This window comes from Urocitellus parryii, chromosome 5 (assembly GCF_045843805.1).
Source record: "Urocitellus parryii isolate mUroPar1 chromosome 5, mUroPar1.hap1, whole genome shotgun sequence".
Taxonomy (NCBI): Eukaryota; Metazoa; Chordata; class Mammalia; order Rodentia; family Sciuridae; genus Urocitellus; species Urocitellus parryii.
Window position 1 is genome coordinate 106618701 of NC_135535.1, and position 19647 is coordinate 106638347.

The 19647-nt window shown below is 38.6% G+C and overlaps 1 protein-coding gene across 1 annotated transcript in view; it reads left to right on the forward strand.

Moving 5' to 3' along the window:
• LOC113192964 (antigen WC1.1-like) overlaps positions 1–19647 on the forward strand; it is a 186353-nt gene that overhangs the window by 16968 nt on the left and 149738 nt on the right. The window contains exons 4-6 of the mRNA XM_077799083.1: positions 7955–8047; positions 8124–8438; positions 9484–9798. Coding sequence (XP_077655209.1) covers positions 7955–8047; positions 8124–8438; positions 9484–9798 — 723 coding nt within the window. The remainder of the gene's footprint in view (positions 1–7954; positions 8048–8123; positions 8439–9483; positions 9799–19647) is intronic.

Consider the following 19647-nt stretch of genomic DNA (forward strand, 5'->3'; position numbering starts at 1 on the left):
TGTCGGATGCAGTGGGGCCAGGTGGTAGCAGTGGGTGGGGTGTTTGGAGATGCAGCTCTGTGGCATGCATGCGTTGTGGCTGATGGCTGTTCCCAGGTGCAGGCTTCCACATGTAGTGGACTATGGCAATAGTTGCAGTATCCCAAGATGGAGACAACCAAGGGAGACCCGTGTTGGTAGTTGGGGTCTACCAGGAGTGGCAGCTGGAGTTCCTGCACATAGCCAGTGGCTGGGTGTCCTGCTTTGGAGTGGCAGACAGGAGTCCTGCATGGGTGCTGATGACAATGGTCCTGCTTGGGCACCCAGAGGTCATGTGTGGGCAAGTGTCAAGGGGTTTTACACTGATGCTGAGGCCTGGAGACCTATGTGGGAGCAGCTGTTATGGAAGGGGTCCTATAATCACTTGCAGAGAGACAGCATTACCACCACTTGAATCCCAGGTCATGGAGTGACACAGAATGCAACCTCCTTCTAGCCCGCCATCTTGTATCTCTATTTCAGGTTTTTAATTTGAATTCGTTTATCATTTTATTGACCATTCCTTTAGTGTGGTGACTCCCTTTGTTGGTTTTCACTTTTATTTTTTATTTCTTCTTCAAGGAATATTTTGTTGACAATGGTCTGTAATGCAGGATTTATAGTTGTGAATTTTTTTAACTTGTTTTAAACCATAGAAGGTTTTTATTTCATCTTAAAATCTGAAGCCTAATTTTGCTGTATATTATTATTGGCTGACATCCATTTTCTTTCAGACCTTGGCATATAATATTCCAAGACTTCCTGTATTTAAGGGTCTGGGTTGGGAAATCAGCTGAGATCCAAACTGGTTTCCCTCTAAATGTAACCTGACATTTTTCTCTACCAGCCTTTAAAATTCTATCCTTATTCTGTCTGTTAGACATTTTCATTATAATGTGCCTTGGTGTGGGTCTGTTGTAATTCTGTATGTTTGGGGTCCTGTAATCCTCCTGTATTTGATTTTCCATTTCATTCTTTCAATTTGGGAAGCTTTCTGGTATTATTAAATTTCAAAGATTCTGCATGCCTTTATATCTCTGTGTCTTCATCTATAGCAATAAATCTTAAATTTGGACTTTTCCTGTTATTCCACATTTCTTGGAAGTTTTGTTCATGGTCTCTTTACATCCTTTCTCCATGATCAACTTTATTTTCATGATTATATGTTTTGTCTTTATTGCATGAAACTGTCTTCCAAGTGGTCTCATCTGTTGGTCATGTTTTCCATTGGATTTTTAATTTAGTTTATTGATCCCTTCATTTTGAGATTTTCTGCTTGATTTATTTTCAGAATCAATCTCTTTATTGAAGTGATCTTTCACCTCCTGAATTTCTTGACTGTTTTTACTCCTTACATCATCCTTTGCCTCACAGATCAGTTTAACTATGTACATTCGAACTCCTTCCCTGACATTTCTTTCACTGTGGTGTCAATGTATTTAATATAATATTAGAGCATCTTTATTTGTTTTGGGTTCTTTGTTCCCTTAATTTTTTATGTTGTTTATATGTCTACCCATCCAGCAGTGTGAATCTGAAGCAGTACAGTTTACACCATGTAGACTTCTAGTGTCCCTGAAGGTTTTCAATACCTTACCATTAAAGGGGAGACAAGTAATAACAGCAACCAATGCAAATAATATACAACTTTAAACCAAATAACTCATACTAAGACATCTATAGTTTTTTCACAATAAACAGAAATATGTTCAGCTATTGCCTACATTAAAAATGATTTCAAATGGTAAGTAAAGAAAGAACAGAAGTTGTGTAGGATGTGATGATTATAAGGATGGAGGAGAGATGATGGAAGTAATAAATTAAAGGAAGAGTGAAAGAGGGAATAATGGAGGTTGGCTGTTAGGAGAAAAGAGAGAAAGATAATCAGGGAAAACAGATAAATGAGAGAAAAAAATATATATATAGTAAAATTTTTAAAAAATTTGAAAAAGAAAAAATGAAAGAAATCAAGACAAAACTAAAATGTACTAATCAGACATCCTAGTCCTCTATAAACAAATGGATGAGAAATAATTAGTTTCAAAAATGGTAGAGAAAAAAAGAAAAATAAAAAATCTTGATAAAAGGTTGGACAATCGTTTCCATTGGAGTTCAAAAGATTCTCGGCTTCCCTTCTCAGCAGTTAGGAGGAGTTGTCTGGAATATGATGCTTGCCTCAGGTGAGGTTGCCAGGGTGAGAGAGTTAATTCTGGAACACCTGAAGGTGAGGTTTAGGCTTAAGTATGCTCCAGTATCTTTGCTGAATGCCAATTGGTCTGGAGATTTTAAATCACCACACCTCCAGTGCCAAGTAATTGCCAGTGGTGTGCACATCCCTCCAGTCACTGTGACCTCCTCTCCTGCATAGAAGCCTGCACCCCAGAAATCTCCTTTGGGTTCCACTCATGATATAGGAGCCAGTTCTTAGCCCCCCATTTTATCTGCAGACCCCATGATTCCTGGCTTCTGATTCCATTTTCAAACAATCTCTCCCGTCCCTGCACTATCAAATTCTCAGTCTGCCAGTCCTGCATTCTTGCTAGGTTGGAGGAGGAAGCCTGGTGGGTTTCCACAACTAGTATTCCCCAATATAAACATCTCTCCATTCTTGAGTTTCTCCTGGTTACTTAGGCATGCTCTCTGTCATGCAGCATGGGTTTGCCTGGCTTGTTTTTTAAGCCAGACTCAGTCTTTCAGAATTCAGCTCCCTCAGCTGCCAGTCCCTGCACTGAAGCTGCAAAATAGTTTCTTCTGCTGTCATCCACATGCCACTTCTGAGAGAGAAAATGCAGTTTATTTCCTGTATAAGGTTATTATTCAGAGTCCCTGACTATTTAGTTGGGCAGAATGTTGATCTCTAAACATTCTGTACCCTGACATGCCTGAGTCCTCCTGATAATGGAGGTTCATTTAATTCCCTTATTGCTTTACTTCATTTGTGGCAGTACATGCTGATTCGTGTCTCCAGCCAATACCATGGCTGGAGAGCTGGGTATTTCTTCTTTATTTTATTATATTTGATCTCCTGAGTCCCTGATCTATTTTGAGTGTCCAGTATTAAATTCCAGTAAAGCCTCCCCTAATAAAAAATTACAGTAAAGCCTCCCTCAATAAAGATTTCATTCGCCCACCTTGCTGAAAATCTGCCTGTCTGCTTTATGATTTCATGCCATGGAGTGACCAGGGAAGCAACCTCTCTATTCTGCCATCATCCTAGTATCCTCTCAGAGGAATATTTTTAAGTAAGCATTATTATTTATTGAAATTTATAGAGAACAATGTATATCAATGAATGCTGGCTCCATTCTGTACATTAACTGGATCATCAAAGAATATTAGCAGCTCCCAGAAATGGTGTGCACATCCCCTCCAGTCACTATGACCTCCTCTCCTGAAAGAATACCATTCTAACTTCTGCTGCCAAAATAAATTCTTGTCAGGTATTGACCTTATGTAAAATCATGCAGTATGTTCTCTTTTTGTGTCTATTTGGACACAACATAATTCTTAAAATTAACCCATGATGTTATTTGTAGCTGAGTTTCATTTAATTTTGCTGCTGTAGAGTTTTTTGCCAAATGACCACATGACAATCTACTGATTCTTTCAACTCATGTGGAGATTTAACACTTCATAAATTCCCAAATAATGATCCTACAAATTACCATGATGATATCTTTTGGTGCACATATGTTTGTACTAGGTTTTTAACCCTTGTTCTTTTACTTTCACTCTCCTAACATGGTATTCTTTCAGGGGTAAAATACTCTTTCTTAATGAAGCACAACTTACAAACTGTTCCTGAAAAAATATTCTTGTCCTTTTAAAATAGAACTTTTCTACCATATAATCAGAAAAAATAATCTACAAAAACATCTTACACATGTTTACTTTTCTTTTACATATATATGCAATCTTTCTGGGATTGGTATTGTATTATGCTGTGTGTTGTTTGAAAAATAGTTTAACATTATTCCTCTGGACATCCAGTTAATACAGAATATTTACCAAAAAAGTCACAGTACAGTAGCCATTACTGCTTGGAAATAAACAGCATGCAGATATTTCTTAATCTTGTTTTACACTCTGTTCTGTTCCATTATGTCATTTTCTAACCTTGCAGCTATGCTTACCTGCTTAATTATTATAAGGTTATATTATGTCTGAGTAAATTTCCCTAAAGATTAAAGTAACTGCTCTTATTGTGTTGTTTTTCTTGCCTAATGTGTTGGTCATACTGGGTCTTATGCACTTCACATAAATTTTAGAAACATTTTGATATATTTAACACAAAAAACATGATGACATTTAGATTTATATTGGCTTTGGCATACACATGAATGTGTAGATAATTGACTTAAAAGATATATCTCTAATATCTCTCAGAGATTTATACACAACTTTTACTAGGTGTACTCCTAGGTATTTTATATTTTTAATGCTGTTAGTGTTTCTCTTAGGAAATGTCCTAGGAATGAATTCCCTTTGTTTTCTATTTTATTTTTTATGTGCTCTTTTTAGATATACATGACAGTTGAGTATATTTGGACATATTTATACAAATATGGAATATGCCTTATTCTAATTGGGGTCCTAGTACTTTGGTTAGACATGATGTGGAGGCTCATTATGAGGTATTCTTATATGTACATAAGAAAATTGTGTCCAATTCATTCCACTGTCTTTTTTATTCCTAGTACATTTGGGGGTTTTATGAGTTGGTTTTTCTTATTTCTTTCACTCATTTTTTTCTTTTCTTTTCTTTTTTTACAATTTGAGAATTCTGAAAAAGCTAGGATAGTATAAAAGTTCCAGGTAACCCTGACCCAGATTCCACCATGCTACTATTTTCCTATATTCTCCCCTCCTTCTGCCGAATGTGACCTGGTACATTCATTTATCCATGAAAATATAAAATCTTTCTGAATGACTAGTTATGAGTAGATGCATAATATGATGTTCCCCTTTACTCCTAAAATACATTCAAGAATTTCTTACATGATCACAGTATAGTAGCCAAATACCATAGACATTATAATAATATTGTGTAGTGCATTAGCCTTGATCATATTTTTATCATTTTTCCTAAATATGTTATTCACAGCACAAAGGATACAGTAGTTGTGATGCATTTAAGTTCTCATATTTATATAATCTTTTTATTATGAATCTCTTAGAATTTTTCTTGCTTTTTATAACAATATTTTTAATACAAGTCAATAATTTTATAGAAAGTCCCCATTTTGAGCTGTGGCAATAAGCAAAATGGTTAAGTACTAAAGTATATTTAAATTGATACCTGAGATTCCTCTACATAAGTGAAAATTGCCTTTGACTTTTTTACAAAGTAGAAATTGAAACTATATATGTCAGAAAAATTAGTCACAGAACACAAGTCTTCCTGAACTTTTTGCACATGAATTTTTGGTATTGCAAAGAGCTAGTGCTATAAGTATTATCTACAGCCTGTAGCAATCACCACTTTCCATTTAGGTGAACTCACTTAGCTTTCACATATGATACAGAACATGGAGTACTTGTTTTTCTGTGTCTGGGATATGTAACATAGCATGATGTCCTCCAAAGCCATCCATTTTGCTGCAAATGACAGTACTCCATTCTTCCTAATGGCTATGATACCACAATTTCTTTTTTTTTTCTTTAGTAGAGACATTTTACTGGAGTATCATGAATAAATTTATTACAGAAATAAAATGTATATTTCTAAAGAAAAATGAAGAATGCTTCGCAACAAGTACTCACCATTTTATAACTTGAATTATGACCAGTTAAGGATCTTATTTTTATTTTATTTTATTTGTGTGTGTGTGTGTGTGTGTGTGTGTCCTGGTACATTTATGTATTTCTTTTTTGCATTACAATTTTTAATACACCATTATATCATCTGATTATATATAAGGTATGTTGACACCAAATTTGCATCTTCATACCTGTATTTTGTATAGTGATGAGGGTCTCCTTCCACCATCCATGCTATTCCCCTTCTCTCTCCCTTTCCCTCCCACCCCTATTCCCTATCTAGAGGAAATCTTCCTCCCTTGCTCTCCCTCTCAACCCCATTTTGAGTCACCCTCCTTATATAAGAGAAGACATTTGGCATTTGTTTTGGGGGGGATTGGCTAACTTCACTTAGCATAATCTTCTCTAATGCCATCCATTTCCCTGCAAATGCCATGATCTTATTCTTTTTTTATTGCTGAGGAATATTCCATTGTGTATAAATGCCACAATTTCTTAATGAATTTATCTTTCAAAGGCACCTGGGTTGATTCCATATCTTAGGTATGGTGAATAGTGCCACAATGAACATGTGAATGTAGATTACTCTATTTCACAATAAGTATAATGGTCCTGGCTGCTATTGCTGCATGATACATTCTCCAAATAAATAGATAAACAAGTAAATAAAATAGCAACACAAATGAAAAACACATTTTATTTTTCTCATGATTCCTGACTCATAAATTTGGGAAAGGTTCTTGGCAGACGCCTCTGGAATCTGTCATAATGTTGCACTTGAATGTCATCTGGAGCTGAGGTCACTTGAAAGCTTGACCAATCTGGGAATCAAGGATAGTTCATTCACATAGCTAGCAGCTTGAATTTTACCTGGGGCTGCTGACAGAACCACCTGCAAATACTCTCTTCCACATGATATTCTTGATTCAGTAGATTTCCCATAAAGCAAACATCCTAAAGAGAAGGAGGCATGAATGTCTAAGCTACATTCCTAAGTCAAGCCATGTTCATGCAGACTTCACCACATTCTATTGCTCATAGTCAAATCATTATGGTCAGCTCAGATTCAAAGGTAGGAGTAATGGACTCCAAAGATCAATGAATAGAGCATCATAAATTTTGTGAATCTTTTTTAAAACTAAATGTGTACTGAATATCTGATTTGGTGTATTTTATAAGTAATACTTTTAGCACTAACAATAGTGGTCTTAAATACCTAAAACTTATAGACTACATAGTCACCATGTCGTTCAAGTCCCTATTTATATTTTCTATCCTTGTCTTTCTGTGCTTTATTCTGTGTAGTTTATGTCCTTGTATTTGGCTATATTTATTCTGTGGTAATCTACTGTTTTTAAACTCATCTTCTGGGTTCTGGTTTTTAGGTGTTGATTTTTTAACTCTCTATTTTTTTAGATTTTTGTGATCATTTCTCTGCCAAGATGCACATCATTTAATCATTATTATTTAAATTACCCATAAAGAAACACCAATACTAATTATATAAAAATATTTCCCATTTTTTCTCCTTTTTCCTCTTTGTTCTGTATCTAAACTCTATTTTATGTGGTATTTTTGATCAACATTGAATTTGAAAAACTGAACAAAACTTTTAGAAAGAATTTTATTTTGCCTCTTTCAAGTACTTTATTTAAGGTAGAACACTTTACACAAAAACAATTGAAGTTTTGAGAAACTGGGCACCATACCTATTAAAATTTTTTTTAATTCACAAAATATGATACAATATTCATGGTTGTTTAATATGATTTCTCCTCTTTGGTCCAACCTAAATTATATTTGTGTACTCCCAAGGCAATCCAGCAAACATGCTGAGATTTTCAGTCTCACCTTCACCTCTGAATGGGCAAATACCTCCCAGGGAAAATAGATGATCCCACTTTTACTTTCCTCTGAACTTAACTCCAATAGTCATGCTGTCCTGGGAGCTGTACAATGCTCTCAACCAGCGCTGACTCATTCCCTTTTTCCTAAAATCACTTCTAGATCTAGATATAAAGCACAAGAGTCTGCCAAAATCAGAAGCAGAAATATCCATTAGGAGATTAGCTCTGAAGATAAGAAATTATTGACAAAATACCTACAGCTTTCAGATGCCATTACTAGATTATTATGTATTTAAATTTAGTTTCCTGCTTTCTATCCCTTTCTGTAGGAAACCAGACCCAGCTGCTGCCCCAGTGCAATGACTCCTGGTCTGACCCAGCAGGCTCTGCAGCCTCAGAGGGCCACACTGCCAACTGTTCAGGTGAGCAAGGCTCCAGCACCAGAGCTGTCCCATTCCCTGTGCAAATGCCCACTGACATGACCCTGTCTCTCCTCAGACAGCAGACAGCTTCGCCTGGTAGATGGGGGCAGTCGCTGTGCTGGCAGAGTGAAGATCCTGCAGCAGGGCTCCTGGGGCTCCATCTGTGATGACAGCTGGGACCTGAGTGATGCCCACGTGGTATGCAGACAGCTGGGCTGTGAAGTGGCCCTGGAGGCCACCATCTCTGCTCACTTTGGAGAGGGATCAGGGCCCATCTGGCTGGATGAGCTGAACTGCACAGGAGAGGAGGCCCATGTGTGGCAGTGCCCTTCCCAGGGCTGGGGGCAGCACAACTGCAGGCACAAGGAGGATGCTGGGCTCATCTGCTCAGGTCTGTAGTGCACACTGTACACAGGTGGGAGAAGTGAGGAGGGTATGTATGCAGGATGGTATCTGAGCCTTAGGGCAGAGGAGGGTGAGTTGCTGATAGGGTGAAGTGGGAGGAGGCTCCTCCCACGCTGCCTGTCACTCTTTAAGAGAAGATGAGGTGCTACCATTCCTACTGCAGCAGCTGAGCTTCTGCTCCTTCCTTCTCATCCCTGTCTCATGACAGTCTTTCTCTTCAGTGTCCACTTGACTGCAGACCTCATGCTTCAGTTACTGTGGGTGCAATATCCTGAGACCCACTGTATAGTTTCCTATTGCTGCTGTAAAAACTTAAAACAACACAAATTCAAGTCTGACCCTGGTCCACCTGAGCTATCAACACGGTGTCATTGGGCTGCATTCAGCTGAGGCTCTGGGAAGACTCAATTCCTTTCCTTTTCCAGCATCTAAAAGTTGCCTGTATTCCCCTTCCTTCTTCAAACTGACCACCTGGCACACCTCTGACCATTTTTTTCAACTTCACATTCTCTCTGACCAGGGCTCAGAAACTGTTATCTGCATTTGAGAATACAGGTATATTGATGTGGTTAGATTGGCTCACAAGATTAATCCAGGATAATTGAAAATAATCTCACCATTTAAAGATCCTCATCTTGATCTTGTCTGCAAATCGCCTTTTCCTCATAAGGTAACCTATTTACAGGCTCTCGGGATCAGGAACTGACATATCTGGGACTTCACTATTCTGTCAGTGCACTGTCCGTTTCCCAGGGTCTGTCAGATGTTTGGTCAGGTAGTGTTTCTTCTCTCCCTGCAAGAGCCCCATCTCAGTGTTCCTACCTGTTCATTTTCCACTATGCCATTGTCACAGAAATAGAAAGAGACATACAAGTAAATAAAACAGGTAAAAAGGATAAAAGTTTTGTCTTTCTACTCAGAGGGCATTTATTCAGCAGAGTTAACAATGAGTACTCTCTATCTAGGGATTAAAAAAAACAAACTAAGGATAAAATACTCACTATGTCCTGTTTCCCTCCTCTTGGTTTCAGAGTTCCTGGCCCTCAGGCTGGTGAGTGAGGACCAGGAGTGTGCTGGGTGGCTGGAAGTTTTCTACAACAACACCTGGGGCAGTGTCTGCCACAGCCCCATGGAAGCTGTGACCTTGTCCGTGATCTGCAGACAGCTTGGCTGTGGGGACAGTGGGACTCTGAACTTCTTGGTTCCTCTCAGGAAAGGTTCTAGACCTTCCTGGGTGGATGGAATCCGCTGTCGGGAAACTGATAGCTCTCTCTGGCAGTGTCCTTCTGACCCTTGGAAACAGAGATCTTGCTCTGCAAAGGAGAAAGCTTATATCATGTGTTCAGGTGACTGACTCCCTATTCCTGTGTCCTCACTCTGGAGGTTGTTTTCAGAGAAATTTATATTTTCAAACCAAAGTAATGAGTTCAAATAAGTCTACAAGGTGAAAGTTTGAAAAGAGATTATTTAAGCTTCAATTTACAATCTTGTTTCAATGACAGAAATAAGTAAACCTCATTTATGTGAGAAATGCCATGGATATTAAACTAAGCATGTGGAAGCATGAACTTACCCTTCAAAAAACCATGTAAGCAAATGGTTAGTGCAGGCTATAGCAATTAGCCTGTATTTCCTTAGAAGAGTGAGGAACTTGACCTCAATCAGGTAAATCACTTGCTAGGTCCTATCATTGTGTTAGTTTATTTTTTCCCACATGTAATGAAGGTTAAACCTCTCAGCAATCTGTTCATAGGTATTATGGTGATCATTTAATCCAGATGTGGAAACTAAGGTTAGGAGTAAATACTTCTTCCACCCAATATCATCAAGACAGTGTGGGAAAACTTGGGGAATCCAGTACTAGTGGGTTATCTTTGAGCTCATTGTCTTTTACTCTGAAATCCATCAACATCAGTCAAACTCTCAGGTCAGATTGTTGTGACTTGTAGGTAGAAACTTAATTCTGTGCTGGAGAAGAGACAAGAATAAAATACTGTCCTTGTCCTCATTGAGTTTACCCTAGAGCACGACTACACACACCAGCCATAATGTGACTGTCATGAAGTGGAAGGTGCTGTGGAAATGGGTAATTTGAGGAAAAGAGGAATTATATTTAGGTTGAGAGCATTTGATCAGTGTTAATACTGAGGTGTAGGAAGCATGGTGACCTAGAGTTACTGATAAATTCCCATCAGGAGCAGAGTAGGAAGAGGGTGAGAGAGTGATGCCTGATTACTTGGAAGGGTAAAAAGAGCTTGAGGCCTCTCCAAGGCATGGCTCCAGTAACAATCTTGTTGAAAAGCTCTTTGTTAATCTCCTCTGCCACATCATGGGAAACTCCTGTGAGATGAGGGGCCTGGTCGCCCCTTATTTTTCTCTTGAACTGATCTCCTCACAGTCCCAGTGGTCTTGGTTGATATTACCTCCTCTGAGCCTTTATTCATATGCTACTGCAAACTAACATGCCCACTACATCCCTCTCCCAGAAAACATTGGAGGCGATCCGTCTTCCAATTCCTTAAGACTTGTAATGTCCCCTTCAATTTCATGTTCTGATAAAAACCTGGCTGTCCACTGAAAACAATGATGTCCTTATCTTTTGGAGGCTCTGTGCTTCCCTTTCAAAAGGATATTTCTGGGCCAAATCTTAGAATAAAAATATTCCTGCTTTCCTTTGTCATTTTCAACAATTTATTTTCTTTTTCTTTGTATTCAGCTACTTGAAATATGCCCCATGTGGTGGCACCAGCTACCACTTCTGTTGGTGTCACTCTCCAGCCTGGTCACACCCCCTCATGCAGGAAAGCTGCAGTACCAGGCTCACCAGGCTCCTCTGTCTCCTGTTCCTGGTGCTGCCAGAATCCTTGAACATACTGAGATAACATCCTGGCCTCTCCAGTCCTGAATTTCTCCCTTTGAAGCATTCTACTCCCTTGCATCCCAGCTCTGTGTATGGCCACACTATTGACCATCACTAACTGTCCAGCTTGAGATCTTGATTGTTTTGTTCCCTTGTTTGACTGTTGCCTCTTCTCCTATGGCACATATTCTTGATGCTCCTTTTCTAGATATTTCATCCTCACACAGATTCCAAATGTTTTTCAGTTTTCCACTCTCCTCATGATTGTACATGTTCTTCTTAGCCTGATTAGACAACACGATGCCCCATTATAATCCTCCCCACTCAAAACCTCCCCTGTTCTCTTCTGTCAGTCGAAGTCAAGAATGGTTTTATCAGCTACCTAACTCTTTCTTGCCTGTACTAGATTGACAAGGATTGCTGAATCGTGGACAAGTACTGTATCTTGTTATGATGTGAAATTACCCTGCTAGTCTCTTTGAATATGTGACCCAATCTCTGATGGATCCTCCACACTATCCTCATATAGTGTGATTCTCTCATGTATGCTCTTACCCTCTCTCTAACATGACATTTTACAAATTCCCTGATCTCCCTCATACTGCTCTTTAAACTACATCATACAAATGATGGTCTTGCTTCAAACTTACCTGGAAAATAGAAACTTTCTGCTATATTCTTTTTTGTTTTTTCCTTATGGTCACTCTAACTTACTAATTATTATTCCTGGAGTGATGCAACTTCTTTATTCAATATCTAAATTTTAGATTCTGTATTCTTCCTTGGCTCTTTTCCATCCCTTCTCTCAATGATGATATCATTCCACTGACAGCTCCCAATACAAAACTCCATACCTGATCTCTGACCTTAAATCCAAACTCATATATTTCATTACCAATGGGCCCTCCCTTGAATATATAATGGGCAGTTCAAATTTGGTTTTCAAATTAGAGTGTTTTACTTCACCCCTTCAAGCTCTGCCTCTACCTTTTTCTCCCTGTTCTATTCTCCACCCCAGTTAATGCCACTGTTGTTGCTCAGTTACTTATTCCCAGTCTACATTCACATCTCCACTTTACTCTTCCTCCAATTCCAATGTAGTAGCAGTTTCTGTGTCTCTACATGTCCTAAATCTCTCTACTCCTTCTTTCCTACTCTCAGTTCAGGAAAGATCACTTCTTGCTTGAACTCTTACAGCAATCTTCAGTGGTCTTTGTCATCTATAACATATTGTCTATTTAATGCTGGAAATATGCTCATTTGATTACCAAATTGATTAGTGAGTTGCTGTGTGGCAGGTGAGCTGCCTTTAGAAGTGACACGGGCACATTTCTTTGTGGCTCCCAGATGTGGAAACAACAGTAAACCATGTCTCAGGAGTCTTTAATTAGCCTAATTAACAGAAATTCCAGGGAGGATGTAGTCAGCTTGTTGTTCTCAGACTTTAAAGGACTTCCCATGGAAGAGGGAAGAGACTGTGAGCCACTCCAGGGGTTGGGGATGTGACTCCTGGGTGCAGATTACTATGTGTTGGGTTTGGGTTCACTCTAAATTTAAATAACACTAAAGAACCTCTCCATGTGAGGACCCCCAGGGAATGAGTAATGCTGTCTGTCTGGGCAATGAGCACTGGAAGCATGAAGAGATAGCCACCCTACCTTCTCTTACGCTGTGCTGTCTTTTTAGCTCTTTTCACAGAATCAGCCACATGCTTGACACTAGGGGATTTATGTTCTTCCCTCTAGTTTATTTTTGGTGTAGTTAAACAATATTTTTCCTATTACACTGAATTGCCAAAACCTTAATTACTCATTGAAATCAAGGGAGACATATTAAAATATAAAAGATACATTAGTGACATTGTATAACCCCTTGTCTATTCTTATTCCCACAATGTAAATAGGATTAATGGAATGGTAGTTATTATTTTCCCAATCCTCCATTTTCATAAATTCCTATCTAACCTCATATAGTGATAAAAGCATTTATCTTATTGTGTCTTTTTATTTGGTTTTACAATATTGGTATTATATTATGCTTACTATTTTTACATTGGCTTTCTTAAAGATATATTATGGATATTCCTCAAGTAGAGCTCACTATTTTGTAAAAAAAAAAAAGCTTCATAATGTCAAATTTTTAAGAGATTAGTATTAGTGTTTGCATAATCATTTTCCTATTTATTCATGACAGTTTTGTATTTTTCCCATCTATAAACAATATTATAACAAATAACCTTGCACAAGTAAGACCAAACTCTTAGGTTTATTACTATAAGATGACTGCCAATGGTTGTAAGATCACAGGATATCTACTTTTTGAACAGATTTTGTCATATTACTTTGTAAGAGCAATTGTTTTCAATTAATATTTTGTATCTTGATAGAAAACACTAAGAATTTTTTATAACTCAACCATTAATCTAAACTCAAAGGACACACTGTAGCTCAAAAATCAAAAAGGGAACACAGCCCACAAATCTCTGCTAGGAACAGCCTGAAAACCAGGGAGAATGTGATGATAAATAATGGTGTTTCAAAAGACTTACTCTTTTCCTTTTCCTCACCTTATTTTTTTCCTTTACCTGTAGAGGCTGAAGTAATAATAAATTATAAAATTAGGTACTGATGATGTTTTTTCTTGCAATAGACTTCACATATTGAGAAATAGTGAAACATCCAATCCTGAAAGTGAACAGCCACCAAAGAGAGATCCTGCCATCATTTCTAGAAATGTTTTCAGCATAGCATAGGAGGTTGAGAGAATAATGGGGATAATGTGTACCCCTGATGGTGTTTTAGAACAAATGCCATGTATGTTTTCTCTGTGTTATTTTGCATTTATATGTATTCTTTTGTTTTGTTTTGCTTGACTAGATGTTACCTCTATGTCCTTTCATAAGTTAATTTTCCTCAGTGTACTACCTGTTTATATAACGTTTCTATCTTGCCAGCTAACTATTGTCCACTTATTAACATTTCTTTGAATTCTACTTGTTTTATTTATCTTAAAAAAGTACTTTTAATTTATTTTGCAAATAGTTTTAATTAATTTAAATAAATGCTTTCAATATTGTAATTTTTCATTAACAATATGAGTGCACTGAGTACAAATTATTTTGGGATTACTCAGTACATATACTTTAAATGTCTAATATTTATTACCACAAAACATTGTCATTAACTTACATTTTTTATTACCTTTCTGATTAGGATGAATTTTAAAAAAATATTTTTCAGCAGATTTTTACTCATATATTCATTTAATCAGCAAATATTTATCAAGCCACTGTTCATAGCATTCATAGAAGGTCACCCATACATACTTCTAATGAATGCATTCAACACACCAGGCATTATCCTGTTTGCAGGAACAGAGGGAGAATGAGGCAAGTGGAATTTTCTGCATTATGTGTGTCTGTGTGTGTTTAAGTGTACACACACAAGCATGTGCATGATCATTTTTTGTGTTTTTGTTCATGTAGTGGTCACAGAAAAAACAAGTAAACTGATAAAAATTTCAGCTGCTGATAGGGATATGCTCCAGGGAATGTCTCAGTAACACAGCCTGTTAGACTACTTCTGAAGCCTGCTACTTCCACCTGTCACCTGAACTGAGACCAGAACCTTAGACAGCCTTGTCTTGGGGTAGGATCAACCCAGCTTCCACTTACAGTGCTACCCCACTGTTTGCTCCTGCAGGAAACAGACCCAAGAGCTGTCCAGCCACTGCGCCCTGCACAGGTACCTCATCTCCTCCCACCTTCCCTATGGCTTCCAGGGGCTCCTTTCCTCCTACCAGGGAGTAAGTGGAGGTGCTGCTGCCTTTTCAGACAAAGAGAAGCTCCGACTCAGGGGAGGAGACAGTGAGTGCTCAGGGCGAGTGGAGGTTTGGCACAAAGGCACCTGGGGCACTGTGTGTGATGACTCCTGGAACCTAGCAGAGGCTGAGGTGGTGTGTCAGCAGCTGGGCTGTGGCTCTGCCCTGGAAGCCCCAGAGGAGGCTGCATTTGGCCCTGGAAATGGAAGCATCTGGCTGGATGAGGTGCAGTGCAGGGGCAGGGAGCCCTCCCTGTGGGCCTGTGCTGCAGCACCCTGGGGACAGAGTGACTGCAAGCATGAGGAGGACGCTGATGTGAGGTGCTCTGGTGAGTAGCAGGACCAGGAGTGGGGGACAGGGTTGAAGGGTGTTTGCATCCAAAGGGCTTCCCAGGCTGCCCTGCTGCCCTATGCTCTGGCTCTGATGTGCCCAAACTCCTGGCATCTGGGAAAGAACTATGTGCCAGTGGTGGTGGGTGGGACCCAGAGATATTCCCAGACCAACACAGTGTAGTTGTTCCATTTTCCTTCTCTTGTCCCCAGGTGAAAGGACAATAACTCACCCCACCCAGAGAAGTAAGTGGTTCTTTTGCTCTGAACCAGGTAATCGGGGAGATTAGCAGATTTTCAGTGTTCTGCACTATGGAGACTTCACAGTTCTGATGATCAGGTGTTAGAAGAAGCCACCACTTATGTTAAATTAGAGCAGTCAGAGAGCTCCAAAGTCTCATCCACATTTACTTTATAGAAATCTCTTAAAACCAGACTCAGAAGATAGTTGACACAGCCCAGAGCAGGATCTAGGGTGGTAATATCCTGAGATTCATGATATATGATGTCTGAACTAGGGACTTCATGGTCCTGAGGACTGAAGCGAGGACCAGGATAACTGAATTCTCCTGAGCTTATGGTCCTCTCTAAAGACTCATGACCTTTTTCTTCTTCAGGCACCAGTTCAGCCTCAGCCACTGTCCCTGGCATCTTCTCCTTACCTGGGATCCTCTGCATGATCCTGGGAGCCCTTCTCTTTCTTGTCCTCATCATCCTGGGAATTCAACTGCTCAGGTGGAGACGACAGTGCCAAGGTGAGGCTTGGGAATGTTGTGACATGAAAGTATGCACAGATAATATTGGACCAATTGTGGGGGGGTTTTAAAGTACACATTTTAGTCTTATTATATAAGAAACTGCCTTCTCTACCATGGACTTGGAGACTTAAAAGACATGATTTTGTCCTGGGTTAAAAAATGGAGCCCTCAAATACGATGATTTCCCATGTGGACAGTACTAGTGGAGACTGGGTTTAAAATCAAGGGATGGGCAGAAATCTAGTTCTATCCCAATGAATTACAAGACTAAAGAAAGGGATCCTGGAAGTCCAGAGTAGTCTCTCCAAGAGTGTGCATTGGACAGGATTTTGTCTGTTGGTAAGGCAATGACTTCCATGAGCAATGTCTGAACTCATTCTGCTTTCCATAGCCTTATCCACTTTTGAAGACGCTATTGATGAGGTCCTGTACCAGGAGATAGATTACCCCATAAATCCTGAGAAGGAGAGCCTGCTGAACAGCTCAGGTGTGTTCCATAGCCTCCTTTGTTTGTATGAGTTTTCCATCAGTGTGGGAATCTTCAGTAAGCAAAGATCACATGACTAACCCAACTTCATATGGCATACTTGGTAGCTTTCTATTACTGAAATAAAATGCCTGAAATAATCAAATTATAAAGAAGAAAGATTTATTTTGCTTTAATAGAAAGGGGAAGAGATTGGCATCCTATAATCCTTTTCAAGAGCATGCTTCCAGCAACTTAATACCTCCCACTAGTCTCCACACCTTAAAGGTTCTACCTTTTACAACACCATTTAAAACATGAACTTTTAGAGATATTCCTGGACCACTATAACAATTATCAGCATCCTTCAATGGCAGGAGCTCCAAGCCCTCTCTCTACAAGTATGACATTGGACCTCCTACTGTGTTTGTCTATTATGTTTTCTCCCAACTAGGATCCATTTCTAATGGCTCAGTAAGTAAGCTACCTTATTACCTAGGGGACAATGAAGGGACCCTGAATCTGCCCTATGTACTAGAGACAAGTCTTCCCTTAGATGGTGGGGGTGAGGAACAGGTTATCATCTGAGAAGAACTTTGTTGATTAGGATGGGAAGGATCTCTCCCTTCAGGTTCACAAATACTTTTTCTCTCCACCCACTCTGTCATCTCAGAAAGGGAAAGATGATATTCTAATCTATTGGTTTCCATAGCTACTTCCGTATGGTCACAGACATACCTCAAATACATCATTATAAAATCCAAGGCCATAATCTTAGAAAGAAAATTTGAACCTGATCTCATTACAAATTCCATGGCATAAGAGAACTTTGGGAAATATGGATTTGACCCTGAAATACAGGAATGTATGAGCCATTTTGTGATTTATGTGAATACTAAGACCAAAAAAATGAACTTTATAATCCCTGGAACACAAAGAATGTTTAGTACCTGTATTTATCAATCATTGGGAGCTCTTCTCTACAAAGGACCTAAGAAAAGAGGACATTCTGGACCTTCCCCAAGTTGTAAAAGTGGAGAGTTCCAAGGATGAAGCAGGTCCAGGAGTGCTCTTTCAAGATTGAATCGTAAGAACAGCACAGCACTAAAGGAGGTTGAAATCCATGCCTCCTGGGATTGAAATTGGTAGAATAGCCTATCTGTGGGAGAGAGAAAGCCAGGCTTTTCTATTGGACAGCACTGTGTCTTCATTGCCTCAGAGGCCATATTAATAGCCTGGGTTCTCCTCAGTCACTAAAATGTGCATATTTTTTCATAGGCCTGAAAAGAGTGCCTCAAACTTACAACATAATTTTTATTGATTTTTTTGGCATGGCATGTTAGTAAAATATCATTGAACTTCATACATTGAAATATTTAGATGATTTACATGCTTTCTAAGAATACGAAGTGTCAAATGTTTGCCTTTGGGACAGCCTTGGAATATGGTGCCAGTATTTCTCAGCTATTAGAATCTCTGCATTAGAAGAGACTGAAGACATCACCTAGACTAAGAAATATCTTGCTCTTCCTCCTTATTCCCTGTTTTCAGAACCTCGAGGACAGCACGCAGTTGCCACAAGCAGTGGTTATGATGATGTTGAAGAGTTACCAGTTCCTGAAATTCCTTCTTCCTTTGGAATGAAAGAGAACAGGTTTTTCCCAGAAGAGGGAAGTGGTGCCAGGTGTTCTCAGACAGGTAAGTGGATAGCTATCTCTCCGGTAGTCTTGCATTATTGTCATGGTAAAGATGGATTTGGACATTTCAATTATCAGTTTTCCTTTAACACAAGAATCTAAGTAGCCTTGTAAACCAAGATGTTGTCATCTCTTCCCTTTTTCTGTTTATTGAAGCTATTTTATTTCTTCTGAAAGGCAGTACATATTGTGTCCTCTGTCTGCACTCACTGCCCATGGGATCAAGACATCTCTGGATGAGCTGCAGAGACTTTGTAGCTTTGTTCCAATCTTCACACAGAAAACTAAGACCTATATTTGAACAACAAGTATGGTGGTCTTTAAGCTTGTGAGAAGTAATTTGGAGAGCATTTTAGTGTTTTTATTATTGCATTATAATTATTCATCATAGTGGCATTAATTTTGACATTCATAAATACATATAACATAGTTTTTTTAAAAATCAGTGATATATATATATATATATATATATATATATATATATATACTTCACCTCAGTATATTTATATATATACATAACATAATTTGGTTGATTTCATTCCACAGTTCCTCATTTTTCTCATCCTTCCTCCTTCTGCATCAATCCTCTTACTCTATTCCACTGGTCTCTCTTTTTCTTTCATGAGTCAATTTCATTCCAGAGTTCCACCCACTTTTTCCCATTCAAGCCTTGTTTTACTCCAAGTTCTTCATGTAAGAGAGGAAATTTAACTTTTGACTTTCTTAATTTGATATATTTCCCTTAGTATGATGTTCTCCAGTTCTATCCATTTACATGCAAATGCCATAATTTAATTCTTTTTTATGACTGAATGTAATTCTGTTGTGCATATTCACCATATTCTTTATATCCATTCATCAGTTGACAGGCACCAGACTGTTTCCATAATTTGGCTATTGTAAATTGTGCTTCCATCAACATTGATATGCCAATATCACTCCAGGATGCTTAGTTTAGTTCTTTGGATAAAACCAAGGAGTGAGATAGTGATGAAATGGTTTCAGGAATCTTCATGCTGTTTTCCAAAATGATTGTACTAATCTGCAGTGCCATCAAAAATGAATGAGTACACTTTTCCCCACATCCTCATGATCATTTATTATTATTTATATTTTTGATGATTGCCGTTATAAAAATGTAGTTTTGATCTTCATTCCCTTGATTGGTGTAGATGTTAAGCAGCTTTTCATATATTTCTTGGTAATTTGTATTACTTTTTTGAAATATCTCTTTAGCTCTACTGCCCATTTATTAATTAGATTGTT